At 52.3% G+C, this 27,203-nt stretch overlaps 1 protein-coding gene across 2 annotated transcripts; it reads left to right on the plus strand.

The window, feature by feature from the left end:
• Window positions 1-9,387: 9,387 nt before the first annotated feature.
• On the plus strand, window positions 9,388-27,151 carry DNAJB5 (DnaJ heat shock protein family (Hsp40) member B5). Of its 2 annotated transcripts, XM_072132764.1 has the most exons (5): window positions 9,392-9,542; window positions 16,747-16,982; window positions 18,371-18,619; window positions 20,061-20,662; window positions 26,468-27,151. In XM_072132764.1, exons 2-5 carry the CDS (start codon window positions 16,844-16,846, stop codon window positions 26,699-26,701), a joined length of 1,224 nt encoding a protein of 407 aa, XP_071988865.1. In that variant the 5' UTR covers window positions 9,392-9,542; window positions 16,747-16,843; the 3' UTR covers window positions 26,702-27,151. The 2 variants fall into 2 exon arrangements, with proteins under 2 accessions (XP_071988866.1, XP_071988865.1); XM_072132765.1 differs by lacking the exon at window positions 16,747-16,982 and having other exon boundaries at window positions 9,388-9,542.
• Window positions 27,152-27,203: the final 52 nt, after the last annotated feature.

Below are 27,203 nucleotides of genomic sequence, written 5' to 3' on the forward strand. Positions count from 1 at the left end.
GCATGACCAGTATATACCTCTGCATGACCCTGTATATACCTCTGTATGACCTGTATGTAGCTCTGTATAACCAGTATATACCTCTGTATAACCAGTATATACCTCTGTATAACCAGTATATCCCTCTGTATGACCTGCATATACCTCTGTATGACCCTGTATATCCCTCTGTATGACCAGTATATACCTCTGTATGACCAGTATATACCTCTGTATGACCAGTATATACCTCTGTATGACCAGTATATACCTCTGTATGACCAGTATATACCTCTGTATGACCAGTATATACCTCTGCATGACCCTGTATATACCTCTGTATGACCTGTGTATGACCTTGCTGGTACTGACCCGGTTTCCTATTTGCTGATCTTGCAGGATGTATCGGTGAACAGTCGGACACGGGGAGGGGGGGGGAGCAGTTACTATGGAGACTATTGGGTGCCCCCACGCTGCCCCCTATTCACCACACGGGGGGCTGGCATTACCCTATCACTCAATGAGCTCATCTACAAGTCGTTATCCCACGTGTGACATCCCACGGCTGAGGGGGAGACGACGCTACAAGATTACATAACGTTCTGTCTATAGAATCACAACAACAGTCTGGAGCCGCCGCGCGTCCTACGGGGGACATCCGCACATTGTATGGGGGGCACAGCCGCGCGTCCTACAGGGGGACATCCGCACACTGTATGGGGGGCACAGCCGCGCGTCCTACAGGGGGACATCCGCACATTGTATGGGGGGCACAGCCGCGCGTCCTACGGGGGGACATCCGCACATTGTATGGGGGGCACAGCCGCGCGTCCTACGGGGGGACATCCGCACATTGTATGGGGGGGGACATCCGCACATTGTATGGGGGGCACAGCCGCGCGTCCTACGGGGGACATCCGCACATTGTATGGGGGGCACAGCCGCGCGTCCTACGGGGGACATCCGCACATTGTATGGGGGGCACAGACGCGCGTCCTACGAGGGACATCCGCACATTGTATGGGGGGCACAGCCACGCGTCCTACAGGGGACATCCGCACACTGTATGGGGGGCACAGCCGCGCGTCCTACAGGGGGACATCCGCACATTGTATGGGGGGCACAGCCGCGCGTCCTACGGGGGGACATCCGCACATTGTATGGGGGGCACAGCCGCGCGTCCTACGGGGGGACATCCGCACATTGTATGGGGGGGGACATCCGCACATTGTATGGGGGGCACAGCCGCGCGTCCTACGGGGGACATCCGCACATTGTATGGGGGGCACAGCCGCGCGTCCTACGGGGGACATCCGCACATTGTATGGGGGGCACAGACGCGCGTCCTACGAGGGACATCCGCACATTGTATGGGGGGCACAGCCGCGCGTCCTACGAGGGACATCCGCACATTGTATGGGGGGCACAGCCGCGCGTCCTACGAGGGACATCCGCACATTGTATGGGGGGCACAGCCGCGCGTCCTACGGGGGGACATCCGCACATTGTATGGGGGGCACAGCCGCGCGTCCTACGAGGGACATCCGCACATTGTATGGGGGGCACAGCCGCGCGTCCTACGAGGGACATCCGCACATTGTATGGGGGGCACAGACGCGCGTCCTACGAGGGACATCCGCACATTGTATGGGGGGCACAGACGCGCGTCCTACGGGGGACATCCGCACATTGTATGGGGGGCACAGCCGCGCGTCCTACGGGGGGACAGCCGCACATTGTATGGGGGGCACAGCCGCGCGTCCTACGGGGGACATCCGCACATTGTATGGGGGGCACAGACGCGCATCCTACGGGGGGACAGCCGCACATTGTATGGGGGGCACAGCCGCGCATCCTACGGGGGGACAGCCGCACATTGTATGGGGGGCACAGCCGCACGTCCTACGGGGGGACATCCGCACATTGTATGGGGGGCACAGACGCGCGTCCTACGGGGGGGACATCCGCACATTGTATGGGGGGCACAGACGCGCGTCCTACGGGGGGACAGCCGCACATTGTATGGGGGGCACAGCCGCGCATCCTACGGGGGGACAGCCGCACATTGTATGGGGGGCACAGCCGCGCGTCCTACGAGGGACATCCGCACATTGTATGGGGGGCACAGCCGCGCGTCCTACGGGGGACATCCGCACATTGTATGGGGGGCACAGACGCGCATCCTACGGGGGGACATCCGCACATTGTATGGGGGGCACAGACGCGCATCCTACGGGGGGACATCCGCACATTGTATGGGGGGGCACAGCCACGCATCCTACGGGGGGACATCCGCACATTGTATGGGGGGCACAGACGCGCGTCCTACGGGGGGGGGGGACATCCGCACATTGTATGGGGGGGGGGCACAGCCGCGCATCCTACGGGGGGACAGCCGCACATTGTATGGGGGGCACAGCCGCACATTGTATGGGGGGCACAGCCGCGCGTCCTACGAGGGACATCCGCACATTGTATGGGGGGCACAGCCGCGCGTCCTACGGGGGACATCCGCACATTGTATGGGGGGCACAGACGCGCGTCCTACGGGGGGGGGGGACATCCGCACATTGTATGGGGGGGCACAGCCACGCGTCCTACGGGGGACATCCGCACATTGTATGGGGGGCACAGCCGCGCGTCCTACGGGGGACATCCGCACATTGTATGGGGGGCACAGCCACACGTCCTACGGGGGGACATCCGCACACTGTATGGGGGGCACAGCCGCACACTGTATGGGGGGCACAGCCGCGCGTCCTACGGGGGGACATCCGCACATTGTATGGGGGGCACAGCCGCGCGTCCTACGGGGGGACATCCGCACATTGTATGGGGGGCACAGCCGCGCGTCCTACGGGGGGACATCCGCACATTGTATGGGGGGCACAGCCGCGCGTCCTACGGGGGGACATCCGCACATTGTATGGGGGGCACAGACGCGCGTCCTACGAGGGACATCCGCACATTGTATGGGGGGCACAGCCGCGCGTCCTACGAGGGACATCCGCACATTGTATGGGGGGCACAGACGCGCGTCCTACGAGGGACATCCGCACATTGTATGGGGGGCACAGACGCGCGTCCTACGGGGGACATCCGCACATTGTATGGGGGGCACAGCCGCGCGTCCTACGGGGGGACAGCCGCACATTGTATGGGGGGCACAGCCGCGCGTCCTACGGGGGACATCCGCACATTGTATGGGGGGCACAGCCGCGCATCCTACGGGGGGACAGCCGCACATTGTATGGGGGGCACAGCCGCGCATCCTACGGGGGGACAGCCGCACATTGTATGGGGGGCACAGCCGCACGTCCTACGGGGGGACATCCGCACATTGTATGGGGGGCACAGACGCGCGTCCTACGGGGGGGACATCCGCACATTGTATGGGGGGCACAGACGCGCGTCCTACGGGGGGACAGCCGCACATTGTATGGGGGGCACAGCCGCGCATCCTACGGGGGGACAGCCGCACATTGTATGGGGGGCACAGCCGCGCGTCCTACGAGGGACATCCGCACATTGTATGGGGGGCACAGCCGCGCGTCCTACGGGGGACATCCGCACATTGTATGGGGGGCACAGACGCGCATCCTACGGGGGGACATCCGCACATTGTATGGGGGGGCACAGCCACGCATCCTACGGGGGGACATCCGCACATTGTATGGGGGGCACAGACGCGCGTCCTACGGGGGGGGGGGACATCCGCACATTGTATGGGGGGGGGGCACAGCCGCGCATCCTACGGGGGGACAGCCGCACATTGTATGGGGGGCACAGCCGCACATTGTATGGGGGGCACAGCCGCGCGTCCTACGAGGGACATCCGCACATTGTATGGGGGGCACAGCCGCGCGTCCTACGGGGGACATCCGCACATTGTATGGGGGGCACAGACGCGCGTCCTACGGGGGGGGGGACATCCGCACATTGTATGGGGGGGCACAGCCACGCGTCCTACGGGGGACATCCGCACATTGTATGGGGGGCACAGCCGCGCGTCCTACGGGGGACATCCGCACATTGTATGGGGGGCACAGCCACACGTCCTACGGGGGGACATCCGCACACTGTATGGGGGGCACAGCCGCACACTGTATGGGGGGCACAGCCGCGCGTCCTACGGGGGGACATCCGCACATTGTATGGGGGGCACAGCCACGCGTCCTACGGGGGGACATCCGCACACTGTATGGGGGGCACAGCCGCACACTGTATGGGGGGCACAGCCGCGCGTCCTACGGGGGGACATCCGCACATTGTATGGGGGGCACAGCCGCGCGTCCTACGGGGGGACATCCGCACATTGTATGGGGGGCACAGCCGCGCGTCCTACGGGGGGACATCCGCACATTGTATGGGGGGCACAGCCGCGCGTCCTACGGGGGGACATCCGCACATTGTATGGGGGGCACAGCCACGCGTCCTACAGGGGGACATCCGCACATTGTATGGGGGGCACAGCCGCGCGTCCTACGGGGGGGACATCCGCACATTGTATGGGGGGCACAGCCGCGCGTCCTACGAGGGACATCCACACATTGTATGGGGGGGCACAGCCGCGCGTCCTACGGGGGGACATCCGCACATTGTATGGGGGGCACAGCCGCGCGTCCTACGGGGGGGGGGGGACATCCGCACATTGTATGGGGGGCACAGCCGCCCGTCCTACGGGGGACATCCGCACATTGTATGGGGGGCACAGCCGCGCGTCCTACGGGGGACATCCGCACATTGTATGGGGGGCACAGCCGCGCGTCCTACGGGGGACATCCGCACATTGTATGGGGGGGGACATCCGCACATTGTATGGGGGGCACAGCCACGCGTCCTACGGGGGGACATCCGCACATTGTATGGGGGGCACAGCCACGCGTCCTACGGGGGGACATCCGCACATTGTATGGGGGGCACAGCCGCGCGTCCTACGGGGGACATCCGCACATTGTATGGGGGGCACAGCCGCGCGTCCTACGGGGGGACATCCGCACATTGTATGGGGGGCACAGCCACGCGTCCTACGGGGGGACATCCGCACATTGTATGGGGGGCACAGCCGCACACTGTATGGGGGGCACAGCCGCACACTGTATGGGGGGCACAGCCGCACACTGTATGGGGGGCACAGCCGCACACTGTATGGGGGGCACAGCCGCACACTGTATGGGGGGCACAGCCGCACACTGTATGGGGGGCACAGCCGCACACTGTATGGGGGGCACAGCCGCACACTGTATGGGGGGCACAGCCGCGCGTCCTACAGGGGAGACAGCCACCCTCTTACTACCCCCCACCCCACCACATTCCACATAGTGCAGTTAGTGCCTCCTTCTTTGCATCATTGTAACGTTCATGTAGGGATACGTTATATACTCAGTACAACCTATAGATATTGGGGAGAACGGAGTTACGTATATTAGTCTGACCCCATAAACCATTTCTCATGGGGTCTCATGGGTAAATTAATTGCTCACCCCTGGTGTGATGGAAGCCCCAAGAGCTGACACCACTGACCACCAGGGACCACACACTGACTGCACCACTGACTACCTCCTTTCAGTTATTGCTTCCTGGTGGTCAGTGGAGCAGTCAGTGTGTGTGGTCTCTGGTGGTCAGTGGAGCACTCAGTGTGTGGTCCCTGGTGGTCAGTGGAGCAGTCAGTGTGTGGTCCCTGGTGGTCAGTGCTGCAGTCAGTGTCCGTTCCCTGGTGATCAGTGGTGCAGTCAGTGTCCGTTCCCTGGTGATCAGTGGTGCAGTCAGTGTCCGTTCCCTGGTGATCAGTGGTGCAGTCAGTGTCCGTTCCCTGGTGATCAGTGGTGCAGTCAATGTCCGTTCCCTGGTGATCAGTGGTGCAGTCAGTGTCCGGTCCCTGGTGATCCCAGTGGTGCAGTCAGTGTCCGGTCCCTGGTGATCCCAGTGGTGCAGTCAGTGTCTGGTCCCTGGTGATCCCAGTGGTGCAGTCAGTGTCCGTCCCTAGTGGTCAGTGGTGCAGTCAGTGTCTGCTCCCTGGTGGTCAGTGGTGCAGTCAGTGTCCCTGGTGGTCAGTGGTGCAGTCAGTGTCTGCTCCCTGGTGGTCAGTGATGCAGTCAGTGTGTGGTCCCTGGTGGTCAGTGGTGCAGTCAGTGTGTGGTCCCTGGTGGTCAGTGATGCAGTCAGTGTCCGCTCTCTGGTGGTCAGTGGTGCAGTCAGTGTCCGGTCCCTAGTGGTCAGTGCTGCAGTCAGTGTCCCTGGTGGTCAGTGGTGCAGTCAGTGTCTGCTCCCTGGTGGTCAGTGGTGCAGTCAGTATCTGGTCCCTGGTGATCAGTGGTGCAGTCAGTGTCCGGTCCCTGGTGGTCAGTGGTGCAGTCAGTGTGTGGTCAGTGGTGCAGTCAGTGTGTGGTCCCTGGTGGTCAGTGGTGCAGTCAGTGTGTGGTCCCTGGTGATCAGTGCTGCCGTCAGTGTGTGGTCCCTGGTGGTCAGTGGTGCAGTCAGTGTGTGGTCCCTGGTGATCAGTGCTGCAGTCAGTGTGTGGTCCCTGGTGATCAGTGCTGCAGTCAGTGTTTGCTCCCTGGTGGTCAGTGGTGCAGTCAGTGTCCCTGGTGATCAGTGGTGCAGTCAGTGTGTGGTCCCTGGTGATCAGTGGTGCAGTCAGTGCCCGGTCCCTGGTGGTCAGTGGTGCAGTCAGTGTGTGGTCCCTGGTGATCAGCGGTGCAGTCAGTGTGTGGTCCCTGGTGATCAGTGCTGCAGTCAGTGTGTGGTCCCTGGTGGTCAGTGGTGCAGTCAGTGTGTGGTCCCTGGTGATCAGTGCTGCAGTCAGTGTGTGGTCCCTGGTGGTCAGTGGTGCAGTCAGTGTGTGGTCCCTGGTGGTCAGTGATGCAGTCAGTGTGCGCTCTCTGGTGGTCAGTGCTGCAGTCAGGGTCCCTGGTGGTCAGTGGTGCAGTCATTGTCCGGTCCCTGGTGGTCAGTGCTGCAGTCAGGGTCCCTGGTGGTCAGTGCTGCAGTCAGTGCCCGGTCCCTGGTGGTCATTGGTGCAGTCAGTGTCCGGTCCCTGGTGGTCAGTGGTGCAGTCAGTGTCCGGTCCCTGGTGGTCAGTGGTGCAGTCAGTGTGTGGTCCCTGGTGGTCAGTGGTGCAGTCAGTGTGTGGTCCCTGGTGGTCAGTGGTGCAGTCAGTGTGTGGTCCCTGGTGGTCAGTGGTGCAGTCAGTGTGTGGTCCCTGGTGATCAGTGGTGCAGTCAGTGTCCGGTCCCTGGTGATCCCAGTGGTGCAGTCAGTGTCCGGTCCCTGGTGATCCCAGTGGTGCAGTCAGTGTCCGGTCCCTGGTGATCCCAGTGGTGCAGTCAGTGTCCCTGGTGATCAGTGGTGCAGTCAGTGTCCCTGGTGATCAGTGGTGCAGTCAGTGTCCCTGGTGATCAGTGGTGCAGTCAGTGTGTGGCCCCTGGTGATCAGTGGTGCAGTCAGTGTCCGGTCCCTGGTGATCCCAGTGGTGCAGTCAGTGTCCCTGGTGATCAGTGGTGCAGTCAGTGTCCCTGGTGATCAGTGGTGCAGTCAGTGTCCCTGGTGATCAGTGGTGCAGTCAGTGTCTGCTCCCTGGTGGTCAGTGGTGCAGTCAGTGTCCCTGGTGATCAGTGGTGCAGTCAGTGTCCCTGGTGATCAGTGGTGCAGTCAGTGTGTGGTCCCTGGTGATCAGTGGTGCAGTCAGTGCCCGGTCCCTGGTGGTCAGTGGTGCAGTCAGTGTGTGGTCCCTGGTGATCAGCGGTGCAGTCAGTGTGTGGTCCCTGGTGATCAGTGGTGCAGTCAGTGTCCCTGGTGATCAGTGGTGCAGTCAGTGTGTGGTCCCTGGTGATCAGTGGTGCAGTCAGTGCCCGGTCCCTGGTGATCAGTGGTGCAGTCAGTGCCCGGTCCCTGGTGATCAGTGGTGCAGTCAGTGTGTGGTCCCTGGTGATCAGTGGTGCAGTCAGTGTGTGGTCCCTGGTGATCAGTGGTGCAGTCAGTGCCCGGTCCCTGGTGATCAGTGGTGCAGTCAGTGTCCGGTCCCTGGTGGTCAGTGGTGCAGTCAGTGTCCCTGGTGATCAGTGGTGCAGTCAGTGTGTGGTCCCTGGTGATCAGTGGTGCAGTCAGTGCCCGGTCCCTGGTGATCAGTGGTGCAGTCCGTGCCCGGTCCCTGGTGATCAGTGGTGCAGTCAGTGTCCGGTCCCTGGTGATCAGTGGTGCAGTCAGTGTCCGGTCCCTGGTGATCAGCGGTGCAGTCAGTGTCTGCTCCCTGGTGGTCAGTGGTGCAGTCAGTGTGTGGTCCCTGGTGGTCAGTGGTGCAGTCAGTGTCCCTGGTGGTCAGTGGTGCAGTCAGTGTGTGGTCCCTGGTGGTCAGTGGTGCAGTCAGTGTCCCTGGTGGTCAGTGGTGCAGTCAGTGTGTGGTCCCTGGTGATCAGCGGTGCAGTCAGTGTGTGGTCCCTGGTGATCAGTGGTGCAGTCAGTGTGTGGTCCCTGGTGGTCAGTGCTGCAGTCAGTGTGTGGTCCCTGGTGATCAGTGGTGCAGTCAGTGTGTGGTCCCTGGTGGTCAGTGGTGCAGTCAGTGCCCGGTCCCTGGTGGTCAGTGGTGCAGTCAGTGTGTGCTCCCTGGTGGTCAGTGGTGCAGTCAGTGCCCGGTCCCTGGTGGTCAGTGGTGCAGTCAGGGTCCCTGGTGGTCAGTGGTGCAGTCAGTGTGTGGTCCCTGGTGGTCAGTGCTGCAGTCAGGGTCCCTGGTGGTCAGTGGTGCAGTCAGTGTGTGGTCCCTGGTGGTCAGTGGTGCAGTCAGTGTGTGGTCCCTGGTGGTCAGTGATGCAGTCAGGGTCCCTGGTGGTCAGTGGTGCAGTCAGTGTGTGGTCCCTGGTGGTCAGTGCTGCAGTCAGGGTCCCTGGTGGTCAGTGGTGCAGTCAGTGTGTGGTCCCTGGTGGTCAGTGCTGCAGTCAGGGTCCCTGGTGATCAGTGGTGCAGTCAGTGCCCGGTCCCTGGTGGTCAGTGGTGCAGTCAGTGTGTGGTCCCTGGTGGTCAGCGGTGCGGTCAGTGTTTGGAGACAGAGGTACACTCTCTATATACTTCTCTATTGTGAGCTATTTATTAGCTGTCCACAGACCTCAGGTTTAGCTTCTACCAGCCCCGTGACGTCACGCCGCCTGATGACATCACCCCCTCCATCATGGCGGCCGAGCAGCAGCCACAGACCTCCATGCCCATATATTACTCTATTGGGGGTGAATGTGACGTCACACCCCGCCAGCCAATCAGTGATGGGGCCAGCGGCCGCCCTCTGACAAATCACGTCCAGGACTGCGAGCAGCCAATCAGCGCCTCGCGAGTGTAACGGTTTCTGAATAAAAACTGACGTGGCTCCGCCTACTGGGCTGCGTGTCACAGTGGGCGGGGCGGGGAGCTGGCTAGGCGCTGATTGGCGTTATGTGAGCGCCTTCCGCCAATAGGAGAGGACTTGTGCGCGGCTGCGGGGGAGGGTCCCCGTGACGTCACGGCGGCTGCTAGTTGCCGGCTGCCTCTGGACTCTCGGGTTCAGTTTGGTGCTGAGCGAGTAACCGGGCGGCGGACGGGTAAGTGAGCGCCGCTGTGCGCATGCGTGTGACAGCCTGTCCTGTATTGTCCCCTGGGGGAGGGAGGTGGTCACCCGCTGCTGTGGCGGTCACATTCACCGGCGCCTCACAGCCCGTGCAGGGTACCCCATGCTGCGAGACCTGGAACATGTCACCCCCAGACCCTCCTGTGCTGATATCAGGGGTCATTGTACTGGACCGAGACACCCTCTAATGTCACCCTGCTTCTAGCTGGAGCCCCTCTTATGTCTCTCCCCCATTATTTATAATGATGTATATGGTGAACCTTATAGTGTAGCCAGTGTGACCCCATAGGAATATTGTATCTAAAGTCGCCTCCTGTGATCTCGGTGTCACCTGCCCGTGACCTGGATGGTGGGTCACTTCATATCCTTCTATCCCCAGTCCTATATAGGATGTTGTATCCCCTACAGCTCCCGGGATTCCGTCCCATGACCCCTATCCTAGGGCAAGAGCTGATGGCGCCTTCTATGGGTAGCTGCCACATTTAGCGACTGATCACAGCCAAGAGAGGGAAGTGACCTGTGCCCTTTCATAGGGCATCGCATAGAGTCCCTTCCACCCGGAGGACATCTGCTGTGTCCTCGCTGTTCAGCCGGTAGGTGTCTCTCCGCCGAGCCCCGGTAGGTGTCTCTCTGCCGTGTCCCGAGCCCCGGTAGTTATCTCTCAGCCGTGTCCTCAGCGCGGAGTTCATTCCTGGTAACGTGATTGGGATTTTCCCTGTTCCGGCGGCTCCATTGATAGAACGGGAACAGGTAGCGCTGCCATTCACATCTAAAAGGGATGAAGGGGTTAAATCTTAACCCTCTAATTACAGGTGGGGGCGAAGGGGATGATGTAATGCTTCCTATAGGGGGGGGGGGGTTAACCCTACATGTGCTGATTTCTAGACGATACACTGTGGATGTAGCAGGGCTGAGTCTGTAACCTTGGTGCGGTTTCTGCTCCATCCGTCTGCGCTGCTATTGGCTGGGATCCTGGCGTCTGACAAGGCTTCTTGTGTTCTCCTGCCGGGTAACCATGGCACCGAGGTTCCTCCCTATGGTCTCAGTTGGTGCCATCCAGATTGTCTGTGCCATGTGGATCCAATATCATCTGGCACAAGCGATGGGTCTGATGATTCACGCTGAATGAGCCTCTGCAGAGCCTTGTGTGTCCATCTGTGACCTGCAGAACCGCTCTGCAACAGAGCCTCTCACCCTCTGCAGAGCCTTGTGTGTCCATCTGTGACCTGCAGAACCGCTCTGCAACAGAGCCTCTCACCCTCTGCAGAGCCTTGTGTGTCCATCTGTGACCTGCAGAACCGCTCTGCAACAGAGCCTCTCCTCTCACCCTCTGCAGAGCCTTGTGTGTCCATCTGTGACCTGCAGAACCGCTCTGCAACAGAGCCTCTCCTCTCACCCTCTGCAGAGCCTAGTGTGTCCATCTGTGACCTGCAGAACCGCTCTGCAACAGAGCCTCTCCTCTCACCCTCTGCAGAGCCTAGTGTGTCCATCTGTGACCTGCAGAACCGCTCTGCAACAGAGCCTCTCCTCTCACCCTCTGCAGAGCCTTGTGTGTCCATCTGTGACCTGCAGAACCGCTCTGCAACAGAGCCTCTCCTCTCACCCTCTGCAGAGCCTTGTGTGTCTATCTGTGACCTGCAGAACCGCTCTGTAACAAAAGCCTCTTCTCACCCTCTGCAGAGCCTTGTGTGTCCATCTGTGACCTGCAGAACCGCTCTGCAGCAGAGCCTCTTGTCACCCTCTGCAGAGCCTTGTGTCCACCTATGACCTGCAGAGCCCATCACCGTCTGCAGAGCCTTATGTGTCCATCCTTGACCTGCAGAGCCGCTCTGCAGCAGAGCTTCTCCTCTCACCGCTCCATTCTATATCTAGCACTGGAATGTGTGCCCATCCCCCGCCAATTCCCAGCTCTGGAATCTGATCCGGATGTTTTCTTTACACAATATTCCCACTAATTGCTCCGCAATTTACATGAAAATGTTTCAAATTCTCAATTGACTGTACGAGGCTTGCATCTGCTGAGACAATATACTCACAAGACTGGATTATCTCCGGGATGATAGTTTACACCAATTTTATAATAAAAATTTTGGTTCATTCTGGTTCTGGGAAAGCTGGGTGACTGTATCCAGATATCATCATAGATCTCAAAGGTTCATCCTAGAAGCACAACCTTAAAATTGCTTCATAAGTTGCTGATAATACCCAACCCTGCCCTTATAGGAAAGCTGGGTGCCGGTAATCCTTAAAGGGGTTGTCCCATTAGAGACCCCTTATTGCAGAATGTGGCCATAGGATGATCATGTGATCGCCCTGTCCTGTTACTATGTGATATTATGTGGCAGTCACTCATATGACACATGCCCTGGAGATGAGACGTCCCCACAGTGATTGAGGGATCCCAAACTGGGGCCACCCAACACCCCCATAATGTCGTCCATATACGGAGTTATCTTCATGAGACCATCCCTTTAACCCATAAATGTGGCAGTGATGGAGCCCGGGGGCTGTAACGGCATTTTTAGACATTTCACAGGATTCTAGGAAAGCTGGGTGACTAGGAATATTGATACATCTTCGTGGTTTTGATCCATGGATTCTAGGAAAGCTGGGTGACTAGGGATATTGATCCGTCCGCCTGGTTCTGATCCACGGACTCTAGGTAAGCTGGGTGACGAGAGTTGTTGATTTCGTCTGCGCGGTTCTGATCCATGGATTCTAGGAAAGCTGGGTGACAAGGGATATTGATACATCTGCTCAGTTTTGGTCCTTGGATTCTAGGAAAGCTGGGTGACTAGGGATATTTGTACGTCTGCGCGGTTCTGATCCTTGGATTCTAGGAAAGCTTGGTGACGAGGGATATTGGTACATCTGCACAGTTCTGATCCTTGTATTCTAGGAAAGCTGGGTGACTAGGGATATTTGTACGTCTGTGCGGTTCTGATCCCTGACACTCGTCCGCCTGGCTGTGTCTCTGATCTGTGCAGTCACTACATCTCCTCCTGCTCCAGTTTCGTAGCGTTTGTATTCGCGGTGGCAGACGAGTTCGTGTCGCTGTGATTCACCGAGAGAAAACCCATCATTTACTGCACGGAGCAGGAATCTCGTCCTTCCGGTTTCTCCTTTTTCGGGCCGCGCTCTGGGCTCAGCTGCTGCTGCTCCTCCTCCTGTCTCGCTGATCACGGGGGCGGAGCGGGAAATGCTAATTGTCTCCAAATTGCTGGATGCTTCGGATTCTGAAATCCTGGAAAATCTGAGGATGCGAAACTGTATGGAAGAGACTCCCCAGCGTGAAGGATCCTCTACATAAATGGGATGGGGGGGTCACGTTTGTTTTATGGATACGTTTAATTCTCAATCTATCCCCGGGTTTAATTATGTCGCCTCCCGGGAAATTCTAGAGGTCACGCGTCTGACTCCGGATAATTTATCTTCCGTCACGCCCAGACCGAGATATAAATCTGCTGGAAGGACTTGTCCAGTCGTGTTTGTTTCTAATACCCTTTGTCTTTCAGTTCCTTATCCTCTTCAAGATCTCTGCTTGCTGAATTGAGGCAGGATTAGTCATTGTTTACCTCCTCTAAGTGTTTATCTAGCAGAGTCTTCTATGACTGTTTACTTGGCTCACGTTCACCTCCTCCAAAAACATGAGATGTGGACAGAAGGAACTTTGTTACAAGTTCCCGGAACCAAAAGTAAAATCGCTGAGTTCTGTTCAGTGATTTTGAGGTTTGGTCAGAATTTGCTTGTAGGAAAGGGCTTCGGGGTTCTTGCTCCGTATCAATACGAACCTAAGGCACCTCATCCAGTACCGGGCTTTGGAGAACCCAAAAACCAACATGTATGGAAGGTCCCCTGTTGGAGGCGTCACTGCTTTGGCAGATAGGAGTTACTTTATGGAAACTTTTTGCCTGAAAATATTACATTCTATGAACCACTTTCCCCCCTTTTAATGTCTTTTATTTTTGTAAACATGTAAACGTACAGACAGATGGATTGCATAGATGGGATACAATGGCACCAAACCCTCAGCTGTGAGAAGTCTTCCATATTTCCGGAGTTGAATTACTGCGTTGACATTTGGTCAACAATACATTTACAATCCATTGACCTCATGTTAACGGAATGTAAACGCAATTTGTGAACGCAGGCTTTCTAAGGCTTTCTATGATTGTGAAGACACCGTGTTTTGGAAAGTCTTAGAACAAAGCAAACGAGGCCCTTTTAACCCTTCCGAGATGAACCAAATAAGGGGATGAACCAGGGGCCGGTGACCATAGCGAAGGGCTTTGTCCTCATCTGGCTGCGGCTGAGGTCATGTTTCCAGCTGCTCGGCTGATTCATGGCTCTAATAATACCAGTTCTTGGAGGTTCACGCCGCTGAGCGCACAGGGGGAGCCGCGATGATGGAGAGATTTTCCCTGGAATCTTATTAATAGCCTCCGAGCAGGAGAAGCAGTCGGATCCTAACAGCAATGAAGTCATTCCTTCCAGCTGGCTGACACATGGTAGAGAAATTCCTGGAATTACCCAAGAAGTTGAGTCGGGTTTGTCGGCTGCTTGGGAGGAGGTGGATGTTTTACTTCAGACTTTTTCTTGCCATAAATAACTGTATAGACAGAAAGGTGAAGGCGGGCGCCCTGCCTCGAATTTAATGGATTTTGGGCAAGGCGGAAAGAGTTACCTGCTGCTAATGGTTTTGAGTGCTGGAGATTTGTGCTTCGGCCAATTTGCCTTTAGGAAATGGATGAAAAATCATGGCCTTGTGCCGGGGGTCGTACGTTAGTTGCCTTAATGTGCCGTGATCTAGTACATTCCATTGTTATATCTCGGTAAAGTGATCTTCAGGACAAGTCGTGAGGCGCTGGTGCCAATAGCACAACATCCAACTCCCCTTCCCATCCAGCACTCAGCTCTGCAGGGCATGACTAGGCTGGGCAAGAACTTGGGCTATATAACCTCTTGTTTAGGAGGGGGCTACGTGATTGGAAACACCCAAGTGAGACCATTGAGAGAACTGGTTGTTATACAACGACCTCGACCCCCAACGATGCGTTAATCGGAACATCTATGGTCCCACCTCTTGCCTGACATCACTCCATAAAGGCGGCCTACCACATTTTTCATGTTCTTCCAAAACGTTGGCATCGGTGGTATCAAAAAAAGAAGGGGTGTCCCCAGGTAAACAGAAGTGATGCCTCGAGGCCACTCATTGACTGAACCCTCATCTGTGAGCCCCCTGCAACTTGCGTCTGGATGCATTTTCCGAAAACTTTTACATGCAAAAGTATATGCTCTTTTCATTCTCCTTTTAAGATGTGATGCCACAATCTGGTCATGGAGAGTCTAGTGTGGACTGGCGCATGGACCTCTCCATTCCACCATCATTGAGGCATGTGAGATCTTATCCCTCCTTGTCCTCAGTTGCTGCTTCTATTCTCAATCAAGGCTGGGGGGGCGGGGGGGTCCACAGCCTCCAAAAATGGCCGCCTTTGCCACATGTGGGCGACAGACGCTGTACAATGTTCCCTGAAGTAGGTGAGGTCCCCGCTGTTCCTCAGGATCCATAGATACAGTAAGCAGGTAGGACTTACACAAAACCTTCCTCCATGAGACCCGGCGCCGTTCCTCCCCGTGAGCGTTTACACAATAGCGCTCAGCCACCCACACACTTATCAGAGCACACAGTGTTTCCAGTACATAGACGTGAACTGTAATGGGGACTTAACCCTTCAATACCCCATCACCGAAACACCATCACGTAACGTTCCCAGTCTTCTACCTTCACTTTTATAAGACTCTCACAAGTCGTGCATCGAGAACTTCCTTGATACGTGACTCCTTCTCGAGTCTGGAGTCCTATAATCCCCGCACGGCTTTGCTCTTACACAGTCCAAGCAGAATAAATGCACCGTAATTTCTCAATAATGCGGGAACACCGCCGGGTGAGCTAATGACTACAATTTAGAAGGTAAATGAAATCCTTCCAGCAGATTTGTAGCGGCTTTTAAACATTATAACCAGATAATTGAAGGTAACCGAGCACGGACGAGCCCCGAGTGATCCATCCTCAGGTAATTGCTTCGTGTTATGGCCAGGATGTTCTCACAGCCATAAATCCTATAGATTGGGCTAAATCCATAAGGGAATGGGTTATTTCCTGCCGACTTTGCAGCTAGAGACATAGAAATTGGCTTGGGGCATATCGGATGTGAAGACCTGAGGGTCATATGACCTTCTGCAAAGTATCTGAACCGCTTTGAGTGACTTGGACACTGTAGATTGGTCTTGATGGACCTTCTCTTGAAGCTCCACTGTTGCAGTGGTGCTGTATTTCGAGTAGATGTTGGGTGGGGTAGTTGAATTTCTACGAGCCCAATCATTGTGTTCTGCATAGATTAATCACTAAACAGTAGACACCCTCCGAAAATCGTGAGAAATGTAAAGACACTTCCCCCTCAGGTCACAGTCCCACCGCTGTCTCGTAGTAAACCCCTCCAACTTGCCAACAACCTGACAAGTGGTTATTTGTACCACTGATGGGTGTGAATAACGTTCTGCTTCGCCGGGCACCATACATCGGCTTTTCTTTAACACACAAAGTCCTGTCCCTGCTGAGCCGGTGATTTCCATTGACAAGGTCAAGGGGGTCAGTCCTACTTCAGCGTAGAGAACCTTCCTCCCCGTTCTGTCCGTTATCCTCTTCTGACTCCATTGGAAAGTTGGTTAAATACGATGTAAGAAGTTATCAATGTAATGACCAAGATTTGTCGTCCTCCTCATGATTTGTTGGGAGTCGTCGTGTTTTTGTCTTGTTGTTTGTATGACGTCACCATTCATCGTGTGTTGGAGACCCCTCGAAACTCGACCATCATTTCACAATTGTGTTACAAAAAAAGTCTCATCCAGTTATCATCTTCTTGTCACTTTCATTCACTTCTGAAGATAAAATGTAAGATGCTCTCAGATCTCAGATGACTCAAGGATGTTGAGGTCTTCATGTCTTCAGATGTCGTGGTCTATAGCCACAACAAGTTGCTGTTGCAATCGATGTCCGTATCCAAAAAGCCTCACCACCAGTTGTCCATCATCATCATCATCCATTGACCACGTTCTTCCGTCCATGCTTTTCAATATATATTCATTCCCATCTCCAAAACTCTCCTTTCTTCTACCAGATGTCTGCCTAAACCCCCTAGAAGGAAGCCCGCCCTCCTGCCGCACCTGTGGGGTCGCCGAGCCCACCCCTCCTGCAAGTCTGCCGGGCCGCAAATCATGTTTAAGTGCGAACCCAGGCAAAAAGTTGGAAACGATTTTTTTATCAAGTCCATCGGCGACGGCGCTCAAGAGAAGCGCAGAACCACGTTTTTTAAAGTGGGGATAACCTTAGGAATTTTATCTGCTCATTTCGGGGGTAGGTATATTTTTAAGGTTCTGTGACCTCCTGCATGTCTACGTGTCCGTATAGATCAGTGAGGGGCTTTGTCCAGGGAAGTGTTGACTGCCGTGAATGCCTTGGTGGCTCTTCCCTGAATCTTCTAGTTGGTTCAAAGCTTGGACCCCTCTGTTACCCAATGTTACAGATGGGACCATAAAAGGGTGTAAACTGTGTCTTGTAGAGGTTCTTCTAGTCTTTTATAATCGAAGTTCCACCAGAAATACAAATTCTCACAGTTAGGCCAGATTCACATTGCCGTTGCCCGCCGTACCGTAGCACGGCATACGCGGCAGCGTGCAGGGAGAGGAGGAGGGGGTGAGCGCTGCTCTCCATAGGGATGTATGGCGTGCGGCGCCGTAATACGGGAAAAGGTAGGACATGTCCTATCTTTTTCCCGGGTACGGTGCTGCGCGTGTGCTACACCGTACCGCTCCCGTAGGGCGCAGTGCGCCCAGTGCCGTCTATGGGGGGGCGTATATCAGCCATATATATGCGTCCCCCATGCGGCAGTGTGAACTTACCCTTATAGTTTTGGGTTTCTTGGGTTGGTGGGAATTAGGTGTCCACATACTGTAGATAGCAAAAAGGAGAGGCCTAAACCTCTGGTGGCCGATTTATCTTCCGTGAGAACATAGTACCCGGGACAGAAATATCCAAAGTCCCGATTTTCTGCTTTTCCCCCGACAAGCGGAGGGGTTTTGGCATTGGTCGCTTACATTTTAGATGGTTACTTGGTCCCACCTGGTTAGGACAGCACTTCTCTGTATACAGCCACCTATAGAAGGGTTTACGTTTGAGGGTATTGTAGATTCGTGAGCCTTCTCCGTCTATTATGGCTTCCATTAACGTCTTTCATTGTTGTCGTCGTAGTCATGGACCGGTTTATACGAGTGTGATCCAACAAATGCCTTTAAGGGTGACTCAGGATCATTCTAATTCTGGCAGCTTCTTGTAGGGTTGTTCACGTTGACATATGGTAACTGTAAATTTAGTCTGATTACTATGGGCGGCCACACACGGGCAGATGTCTCTCTAGCAGTGGGTGAGGAGATCGTCCATCCCAAGGTGGTAGATGAGGAGAACATTGTGTTCTTGAGTTGTTGGAAGTGATGTTGGGTTGAGTCTTCTCCCACCAGGTTCGAAACCATTCGGCCATTGGTAGAAGGCAAGTTATGGCAAATCCAACCATAAGCCACCCCCTCCACCTATGTAGACCCACAGCCAACGACTAACCGACTCCTCGTCACCCTGAGGGCGCATGGCAGTTGTAGTGACACTACATATATCCTCTGTATATTGAAATATCTTCTGAAAACCCATAGTTCAGGGATGTGTCCCCTATAACTTGGTTGCGTTCCTTCCAGGGGCGAGGATTCTTGACCAGAAGCCTCAGACGGTGGACATGGGGAAGGATTACTACAAGATCTTGGGAATCCCTTCAGGGGCCAACGAGGATGAAATCAAGAAAGCCTATCGCAAAATGGCCCTGAAATACCACCCAGACAAGAACAAGGACGCCAACGCGGAGGACAAGTTCAAGGAGATCGCAGAAGCCTATGATGTTCTCAGTGACCCCAAAAAGAGGGCGGTGTATGACCAGTATGGAGAGGAGGGTAAGACTCGGGCTCCTCGGGGGTGGGGCTTTAAGATGCATAATATTGAAGTGTCAGTATTTTGACTTGTATGAGGTGTAACTTTTGGTACATGGCATTTGCATAACTGACCCTGCAGCTTTTAAAGGGCATCTACCACCAGGATAAAGGATTGTAAACCCAGCACTGACATACTGGTGTGCATCCTCTCTGGCAGGATCCGCTCTTCTTTAAGCTTTATGTGCCCTTGTTTTAAAGGGGGGGGGGGGCTTTTAAATTATGCAAATGAGCTTGTGGGGCTCTAGGCTCCAATGACACCAATGGAGCCCAGAGCCCCTCAGTTCCATTTGCATAATTTTAAAAGCATTTAAAAGAGCCGACCCTGCCAGAGGGGAGACACACCAGTATGTCAGTGCTCGGTTTACAATCCTTCATCCTGGTGTTAGTAAGTAAAGGGATTCGATCACCAGGTTTTACCCTGCTAAACTCGTAGTCCCCTCATGGGAGGGATGAGATTTCCTTTCTAGAATTCGCTCTTTAATGTGAAATCTCACCCTTTTACCTATTTAAAAATGTGACTATGAACAGAGAAGAGTCATATTTGCCCAAGAGGAGTCAAGAACCTGCTTTTTGTGTTTAAAGATAATAATCTGATCTTTCAGATCTGGTGTGTAGCTCTATGAGATACAGAACCAGAGATACAGGCAGTTAAATAAAATGTGTGGAATGGGACACTATATATGCACTGCCTGTAACTCCTGTATACTTGTACTATAAGGGCTCTAGAGGACTCTGTGTCGCCCCCTGTGGTATCACAGCGTTATGTCACCCATCAGTAGTCACACAGACTTCTCCAGCGGGAGGTGGGTGCAGCCGTTGCTCATCTTATTAATAACCGGGACCTGCCAGGACTTATTTGTGCAGAACGGCCTTGATGTTTATACTGGGAAATACTCGGCGCCAGGTTTCTGTCGGATCACGTGTCTCCGCACATGAGGTTGTTTTCGTGGGTTCTTGGTGATGAGATCCGGAGCGTTTAGTGACTGCATTGCCCGGAGCCATCACCGAGCCCAAGCTTCACAGACGAGCAGAGACGAGTCATGTGACCCTACAAGGAGATGCGCTGTTACCCAATTATATCATCCAGGTTCACTTCCCTTTGGGAAAATAAGAGGGGTATTTCCATTTCTACAAAATGTTAGCATCTTATTACGGGGTGTGACCCCCGAGACATCACTAGTTCTAGGATTGCAGGGGGTATCAGCGTGGTGACCCTTCATTCTCTGGAGAAATAGAGACACCAGAGGTTGGACCCCACTTATTAGACAGTAATGATGGGCAGTCACAGTCGGGTCTCAAAACTGTAAGGATCCAGTTATATACCGTAGTGCATCATGTCTTCTACTCCATTCACATCCAAAGCTTTCCTTTACCTAAACTTTATTCATTCTTCCCTCCGTAGGTCTCAAAACAGGAGGTGGCTCCACCGGCAACACTGGAAACTCCTTCCACTACACTTTCCATGGGGACCCTCACGCCACCTTTGCCTCGTTCTTTGGAGGATCAAACCCGTTTGACATCTTCTTTGGCTCAGGCCGGACCCGTATGGGCAACGGCTTCGACCACGAAGACATGGACATTGAGGACGACGACGATGATCCGTTTGGCGGCTTTGGGCGTTTTGGTTTCAACGGTGTAAACGGTTTCCACCGGCGGCACCCGGATCAGCTGCACAACCGGCGGAAAGTGCAGGACCCCCCCGTCATCCACGAGCTCAAAGTGTCACTGGAGGAGATCTACCACGGCTGCACCAAGCGCATGAAGATCACACGGCGGAGGCTCAACCCAGACGGACGGACGGTCAGAACCGAGGACAAGATCCTCAACGTGGTGATCAAGAAAGGCTGGAAAGAGGGGACGAAGATCACCTTCCCTAAAGAGGGGGACGCCACGTCGGAGAACATCCCCGCAGACATCGTCTTCCTGCTGAAGGACAAACCGCACTCGCATTTCAAGAGAGACGGCTCCAACATCGTCTACATGGCCAAGATCGCCCTGAAAGAGGTAGGTGCACGTCCTGCCCCCTGCACTGAGGGGGTATTATCAGGTTTCATATTTATAACACATCCACGGTATTTCTCATGAGTACATGATAGAGGTAGGACCCACCTAACCTAAAGGAAACCTACCGACAAAATCCATCCTGATAACCCAGGGACATTACTCGTAGATCCAGGCACCGGGACTGTGGGATCTTCTTATATCTGTTATCCATGGCCTCCTTCCTTCTAAAATCAACTTTGACAATTTTATGCTAATGGGACAGAAGGGCTCTGGGGGCATTACCATAGCCCCTACATTCTGTAATTTCACAGGCTGTTACACTGTGCAGGAGCGCTTTCCCCCTCCTACTGTGTGAGATTACATTAGGCAGGAGGAGGGGAGTGTACCAACCTGTGAGGCTCAGGTAACTCCCCCCCCCCCCCCCCCAGCCCTTCTGGATCATTAGCATAATTATAAAAGTTTATTTTAGAAGGCAGGAGGACATGGATAACAAATATAAGAAGATTATAACCCTTGAAAGGATTGTACTATGTTTTCAAGTTATTCAATATCAACAGAAAGGGGGATTACAAGCCGATCGGTGAGGGACTTACTGCTGGCACCCTCCACCATCCAGGGGAACAGGAGTCCTGTTATCACTAATTGACGGCGTCACAGGATGAGCATTTGCTATTCCTTTCAGTAGTACGGCAGTGTTTGGAAATTGCTGAGCACAGCGCTGGAGTGTCACCGGCACCCTCATTTAGAGATGAGCTTAGTATCAAAGTATCAGTTTGTTCAGCCACCAATCCAGCAATATGTCCCGTAGCACGGCCGGACCTGAACTGAAACTACGGGTCCGCTCCTCTCTATTCTCATTCACGGTCTATGAGAGAGCGAGAGATGCAAAACCCTGAACACAGCGCTGGGGTATCGCCCCCATAGGGGTGAATGAGGCGGAGGAAGACTCCTACTTGTGATGTCAGGATCCCCTGTTCTCCGAATTTCAGCAGATCCTGTCCTTATGGGGGTCCCTGCAGTCCAGACCCTCACCAGTCACCTTGTTATAACGTGTCATCTAGGTACAACCCCTGTAACTGCGCCTAAGCCAATTAGAATGGGGATATCGGCAGCAGATGATGGGATATTGGGGTCCTCATTGCCCCGAGCTTAAAGGGCTGCACCATGTTACTAGAGAGGATGCGGCTTCACGTGTGATCGAGCAGGAGGAGACCTGGACCCCGAGCAATGGATGTCCATCATCCATGAATATTCCATGTGTCGGGTGTATGTGAGGACGCGGTGATCTCAGCGCGGTGGCAGCCATCGGACGCGCACCTCCTGATCTCATCTAATGGATCCCGCAGCCGGGGGAGGGTTTCGTGCTCCTGACTTGTGGTGGTGACTGTTTTTCCAGTAGTGAAGTGTAAATAATTTATCAAAGTCTAATACAATCTAATTGGCTTTTGCAACCAATCAGAACAAGACTTTGATTTCTCAAACTGCTCTGATAAAAGCTGCCCCGTGATTGGTTCCTATGAAGATGATGGCGAAGGCTCCTGTTATTAGGTTTAGGGTCAGAAGGGAACTCCCATCCCTTTCCCTCTAGGCTCCACCGTGCAGCTCTACACCCTGTCCCTGATCTGTCGCCCCCTGCACTGCTTCCACCTGGTCCCTGCAGAGTTTCCAGTCCGGCTATTTACAGCTCCATGTGTATTAATACCCGGGAATCACGTGTCCAGCCAGAGGGATAGATCCAGATCCTACAGAAAGATCTAGAAGTGGAAACCTATGAGCAGGTGTTGACAGTGACCCTGGTTAACCTTTGACCTTTAGACCTTCACCCCTTTGCACATAGAGGGCAGTATTATAGTAGTTATATCCCTGTACATAGGGGGCAGCATTATAGTAGTTATATCCCTGTACATAGGGGGCAGTATTATAGTAGTTATATTCCTGTACATAGGGGGCAGTATTATAGTAGTTATATTCCTGTACATAGGGGGCAGTATTATAGTAGTTATATTCTTGTACATATGGGGCAGTATTATAGTAGTTATATTCCTGTACATAGGTGGCAGTATTATAGTAGTTATATTCCTGTACATAGGGGGCAGTATTATAGTAGTTATATTCTTGTACATAGGGGGCAGTATTATAGTAGTTATATTCTTGTACATAGGGGGCAGTATTATAGTAGTTATATTCTTGTACATAGGGGGCAGTATTATAGTAGTTATAGTCTTGTACATAGGGGCAGTATTATAGTAGTTATATTCCTGTACATAGGGGGCAGTATTATAGTAGTTATATTCTTGTACATAGGGGGCAGTATTATAGTAGTTATATTCTTGTACATAGGGGGCAGTATTATAGTAGTTATATTCCTGTACATAGGAGGCAGTATTATAGTAGTTATATCCCTGTACATAGGGGGCAGTATTATAGTAGTTATATTCCTGTACATAGGGGCAGTATTATAGTAGTTATATTCTTGTACATAGGGGGCAGTATTATAGTAGTTATATTCCTGTACATAGGAGGCAGTATTATAGTAGTTATATTCCTGTACATAGGGGGCAGTATTATAGTAGTTATATTCTTGTACATAGGGGGAGTATTATAGTAGTTATATTCTTGTACATAGGGGGCAGTATTATAGTAGTTATATTCCTGTACATAGGAGGCAGTATTATAGTAGTTATATTCTTGTACATAGGGGCAGTATTATAGTAGATATATTCCTGTACATAGGGAGCAGTATTATAGTAGTTATATTCCTGTACATAGGGGGCAGTATTATAGTAGATATATTCCTGTACATAGGGAGCAGTATTATAGTAGTTATATTCCTGTACATAGGGGGCAGTATTATAGTAGTTATATTCCTGTACATAGGGGGCAGTATTATAGTAGATATATTCCTGTACATAGGGAGCAGTATTATAGTAGATATATTCCTGTACATAGGGAGCAGTATTATAGTAGTTATATTCCTGTACATAGGGAGCAGTATTATAGTAGTTATATTCCTGTACATAGGGGGCAGTATTATAGTAGATATATTCTTGTACATAGGGGGCAGTATTATAGTAGTTATATTCCTGTACATAGGGGGCAGTATTATAGTAGATATATTCTTGTACATAGGGGGCAGTATTATAGTAGATATATTCTTGTACATAGGGGGCAGTATTATAGTAGTTATATTCCTGTACATAGGGGGCAGTATTATAGTAGATATATTCTTGTACATAGGGGCAGTATTATAGTAGATATATTCCTGTACATAGGGAGCAGTATTATAGTAGTTATATTCCTGTACATAGGGGGCAGTATTATAGTAGTTATATTCCTGTACATAGGGGGCAGTATTATAGTAGTTATATTCTTGTACATAGGGGGCAGTATTATAGTAGATATATTCCTGTACATAGGGAGCAGTATTATAGTAGTTATATTCCTGTACATAGGGGGCAGTATTATAGTAGATATATTCTTGTACATAGGGGGCAGTATTATAGTAGTTATATTCCTGTACATAGGGGGCAGTATTATAGTAGATATATTCTTGTACATAGGGGGCAGTATTATAGTAGATATATTCCTGTACATAGGGAGCAGTATTATAGTAGTTATATTCTTGTACATAGGGGGCAGTATTATAGTAGATATATTCCTGTACATAGGGAGCAGTATTATAGTAGTTATATTCCTGTACATAGGGGGCAGTATTATAGTAGTTATATTCCTGTACATAGGGGGCAGTATTATAGTAGATATATTCTTGTACATAGGGGCAGTATTATAGTAGATATATTCCTGTACATAGGGGGCAGTATTATAGTAGTTATATTCCTGTACATAGGGGGCAGTATTATAGTAGATATATTCTTGTACATAGGGGGCAGTATTATAGTAGATATATTCCTGTACATAGGGGGCAGTATTATAGTAGTTATATTCCTGTACATAGGGGGCAGTATTATAGTAGTTATATTCCTGTACATAGGGGGCAGTATTATAGTAGTTATATTCCTGTACACAGTGGGCAGTATTATAGTAGTTATATTCCTGTACACAGTGGGCAGTATTATAGTAGTTATATTCCTGTACACAGGGGACAGTATTATAGTAGTTATATTCCTGTACATAGGGGGCAGTATTATAGTAGTTATATTCTTGTACATAGGGGGCAGTATTATAGTAGTTATATTCTTGTACATAGGGGGCAGTATTATAGTAGTTATATTCTTGTACATAGGGGGCAGTATTATAGTAGTTATATTCTTGTACATAGGGGGCAGTATTATAGTAGTTATATTCCTGTACATAGGGGGCAGTATTATAGTAGTTATATTCTTGTACATAGGGGCAGTATTATAGTAGGTATATTCCTGTACATAGGGGGCAGTATTATAGTAGTTATATTCTTGTACATAGGGGGCAGTATTATAGTAGTTATATTCTTGTACATAGGGGGCAGTATTATAGTAGTTATATTCTTGTACATAGGGGGCAGTATTATAGTAGTTATATTCTTGTACATAGGGGGCAGTATTATAGTAGTTATATTCTTGTACATAGGGGGCAGTATTATAGTAGTTATATTCTTGTACATAGGGGGCAGTATTATAGTAGTTATATTCTTGTACATAGGGGGCAGTATTATAGTAGTTATATTCTTGTACATAGGGGGCAGTATTATAGTAGTTATATTCTTGTACATAGGGGGCAGTATTATAGTAGTTATATTCTTGTTCTCAGCACATTTTGTAAATCGCACATTTGGTGAAGCTGCAGAGACACTTTGATATCTGGTGAAGTGTCTCATGTTTACCCCTTGTTGCTTCCGTCTTGGTTGTAGCAGATGTAGCAGCACCTTGTTGTGTGTCAGTCCTGCTCCCTATCACCATGTTCCGGTGCTGCAGGGGTTAACAGCCGGAGTGTAGCTGTAATAAGCCGCGTCCTGTACGCGTGCCAAGGTGAATATCTGTGCTCCATGAAAGGTGTACGGCTCCCGGCATCGCTCGCTGCGCTCCCACGGGATTGTGATGTGGACATTGTCGCTGCTTCTTCCATATTTAGCGCCTCTCCAGTTCCAGGAATAGTCGGGGGGGGGGGGGGGGGGGTCAGGCTCCGCTCCAGGCGTGTGAAACGCTAACAAGAGCAGAACTCCTTCTCCTGACCTGCGATAGGCACAGGATCCCAGGGGGACAGTTATACCCTGTGTCCTCTGTGGGGGGGGGGGGGGGGGGGGGGGGGCGGGGGGTTGACATTGTGGGACATCTAGAAATCTATGTCATAGATCTGATTTATGAGGCCGTCAGCATCTTACAATCCCATGCAATGTATAGAGCTGGAGGCAGAGTGCGCCATACATTGTGCAGTGGCCAGGGTGCAGTACTACATTCAAATGAATAGAAAATGAGTTGTAATATCGCAGAACGACCACCGGAGAGTGCGCGGTGCTGTCTGCTCCTAACAGTCTAATAGCAGCTCATATCTGTGTTACCTGAGTGTCCAGATATGAGGATGCACCGGGTCCCTTCCAGGAGACGCTGGACTTCTCTGACAAATGTTCGGGCGGAGCGTCCCTCTGGGATCAGCCGACATATAACTGTGCTGTAAATGGCAGTAATGAGGTGTAAGACTTTACTACACGCAGGTCATAAAGCATGGAGTCCCCTCCTATGATATCAGCTCCACACTATGACACTGCCTACCAATCTGAAATCCTCTGTGCTGCTGTGGCGTCTCTTGGTCTGTAATTTTATTGTCCGTTATTACGGCTCTGCCCTCATTGTTGTGTTTCTCTCTCCCCAGGCTCTGTGCGGTTGCACCGTTAACATTCCCACCATCGACGGGCGGGTCATCCCGCTACCCTGCAGCGACGTCATCAAACCAGGAACGGTCAAGCGACTGCGAGGCGAAGGATTGCCGTTCCCCAAAGTCCCCACCCAGCGCGGCGACCTAATAGTAGAGTTCCAAGTCCGATTTCCAGACAGAATACCGCAGCCAACCAGAGAACTCCTCAAACAGCACCTGCCGTGTTCTTAGTACTACAACTATTCAGGGGCCCGGGGCCCCGTGCAATACACTACAGATTGTGCCAAGTGGTTTGCAGTGTGGACCTACCACGTCCTAGGAGGACGCTCTATAACTCATTCTATGCAGAAGACTCAACATTAAAACGAAACTTTTTTTCAATTTTTTTTTTTTTTTTAGGTAAAGCCCATCCCCGGGGGACGCAGGAGGATAAGGGGGGGCACGGCGGGCAGGCCCTGGCACCCCTCTGTACAGGGGGCAACACACCATTGGGGATAATGGACTTCATTCACTTTACAATCTGTATCAGTATTTTTAGCCTCCGCTTCACACAATGAACTCTGGGACTTTTAGATGAAGGGGATTTTTTTAGAAAGTAAAAGATTTGTAAATATAATTTAAAGCGACCAGTGATTTTGATGTTTCTACACACTGGGCCGAAATAAAAGATTGTGAATTTTACACAGACTGATTCATGTGTCTTATGTCCTGGAGATGTGATGTGATGGGTGTG

This window comes from Engystomops pustulosus, chromosome 1 (genome assembly GCF_040894005.1).
Source record: "Engystomops pustulosus chromosome 1, aEngPut4.maternal, whole genome shotgun sequence".
Taxonomy (NCBI): domain Eukaryota; kingdom Metazoa; phylum Chordata; class Amphibia; order Anura; family Leptodactylidae; genus Engystomops; species Engystomops pustulosus.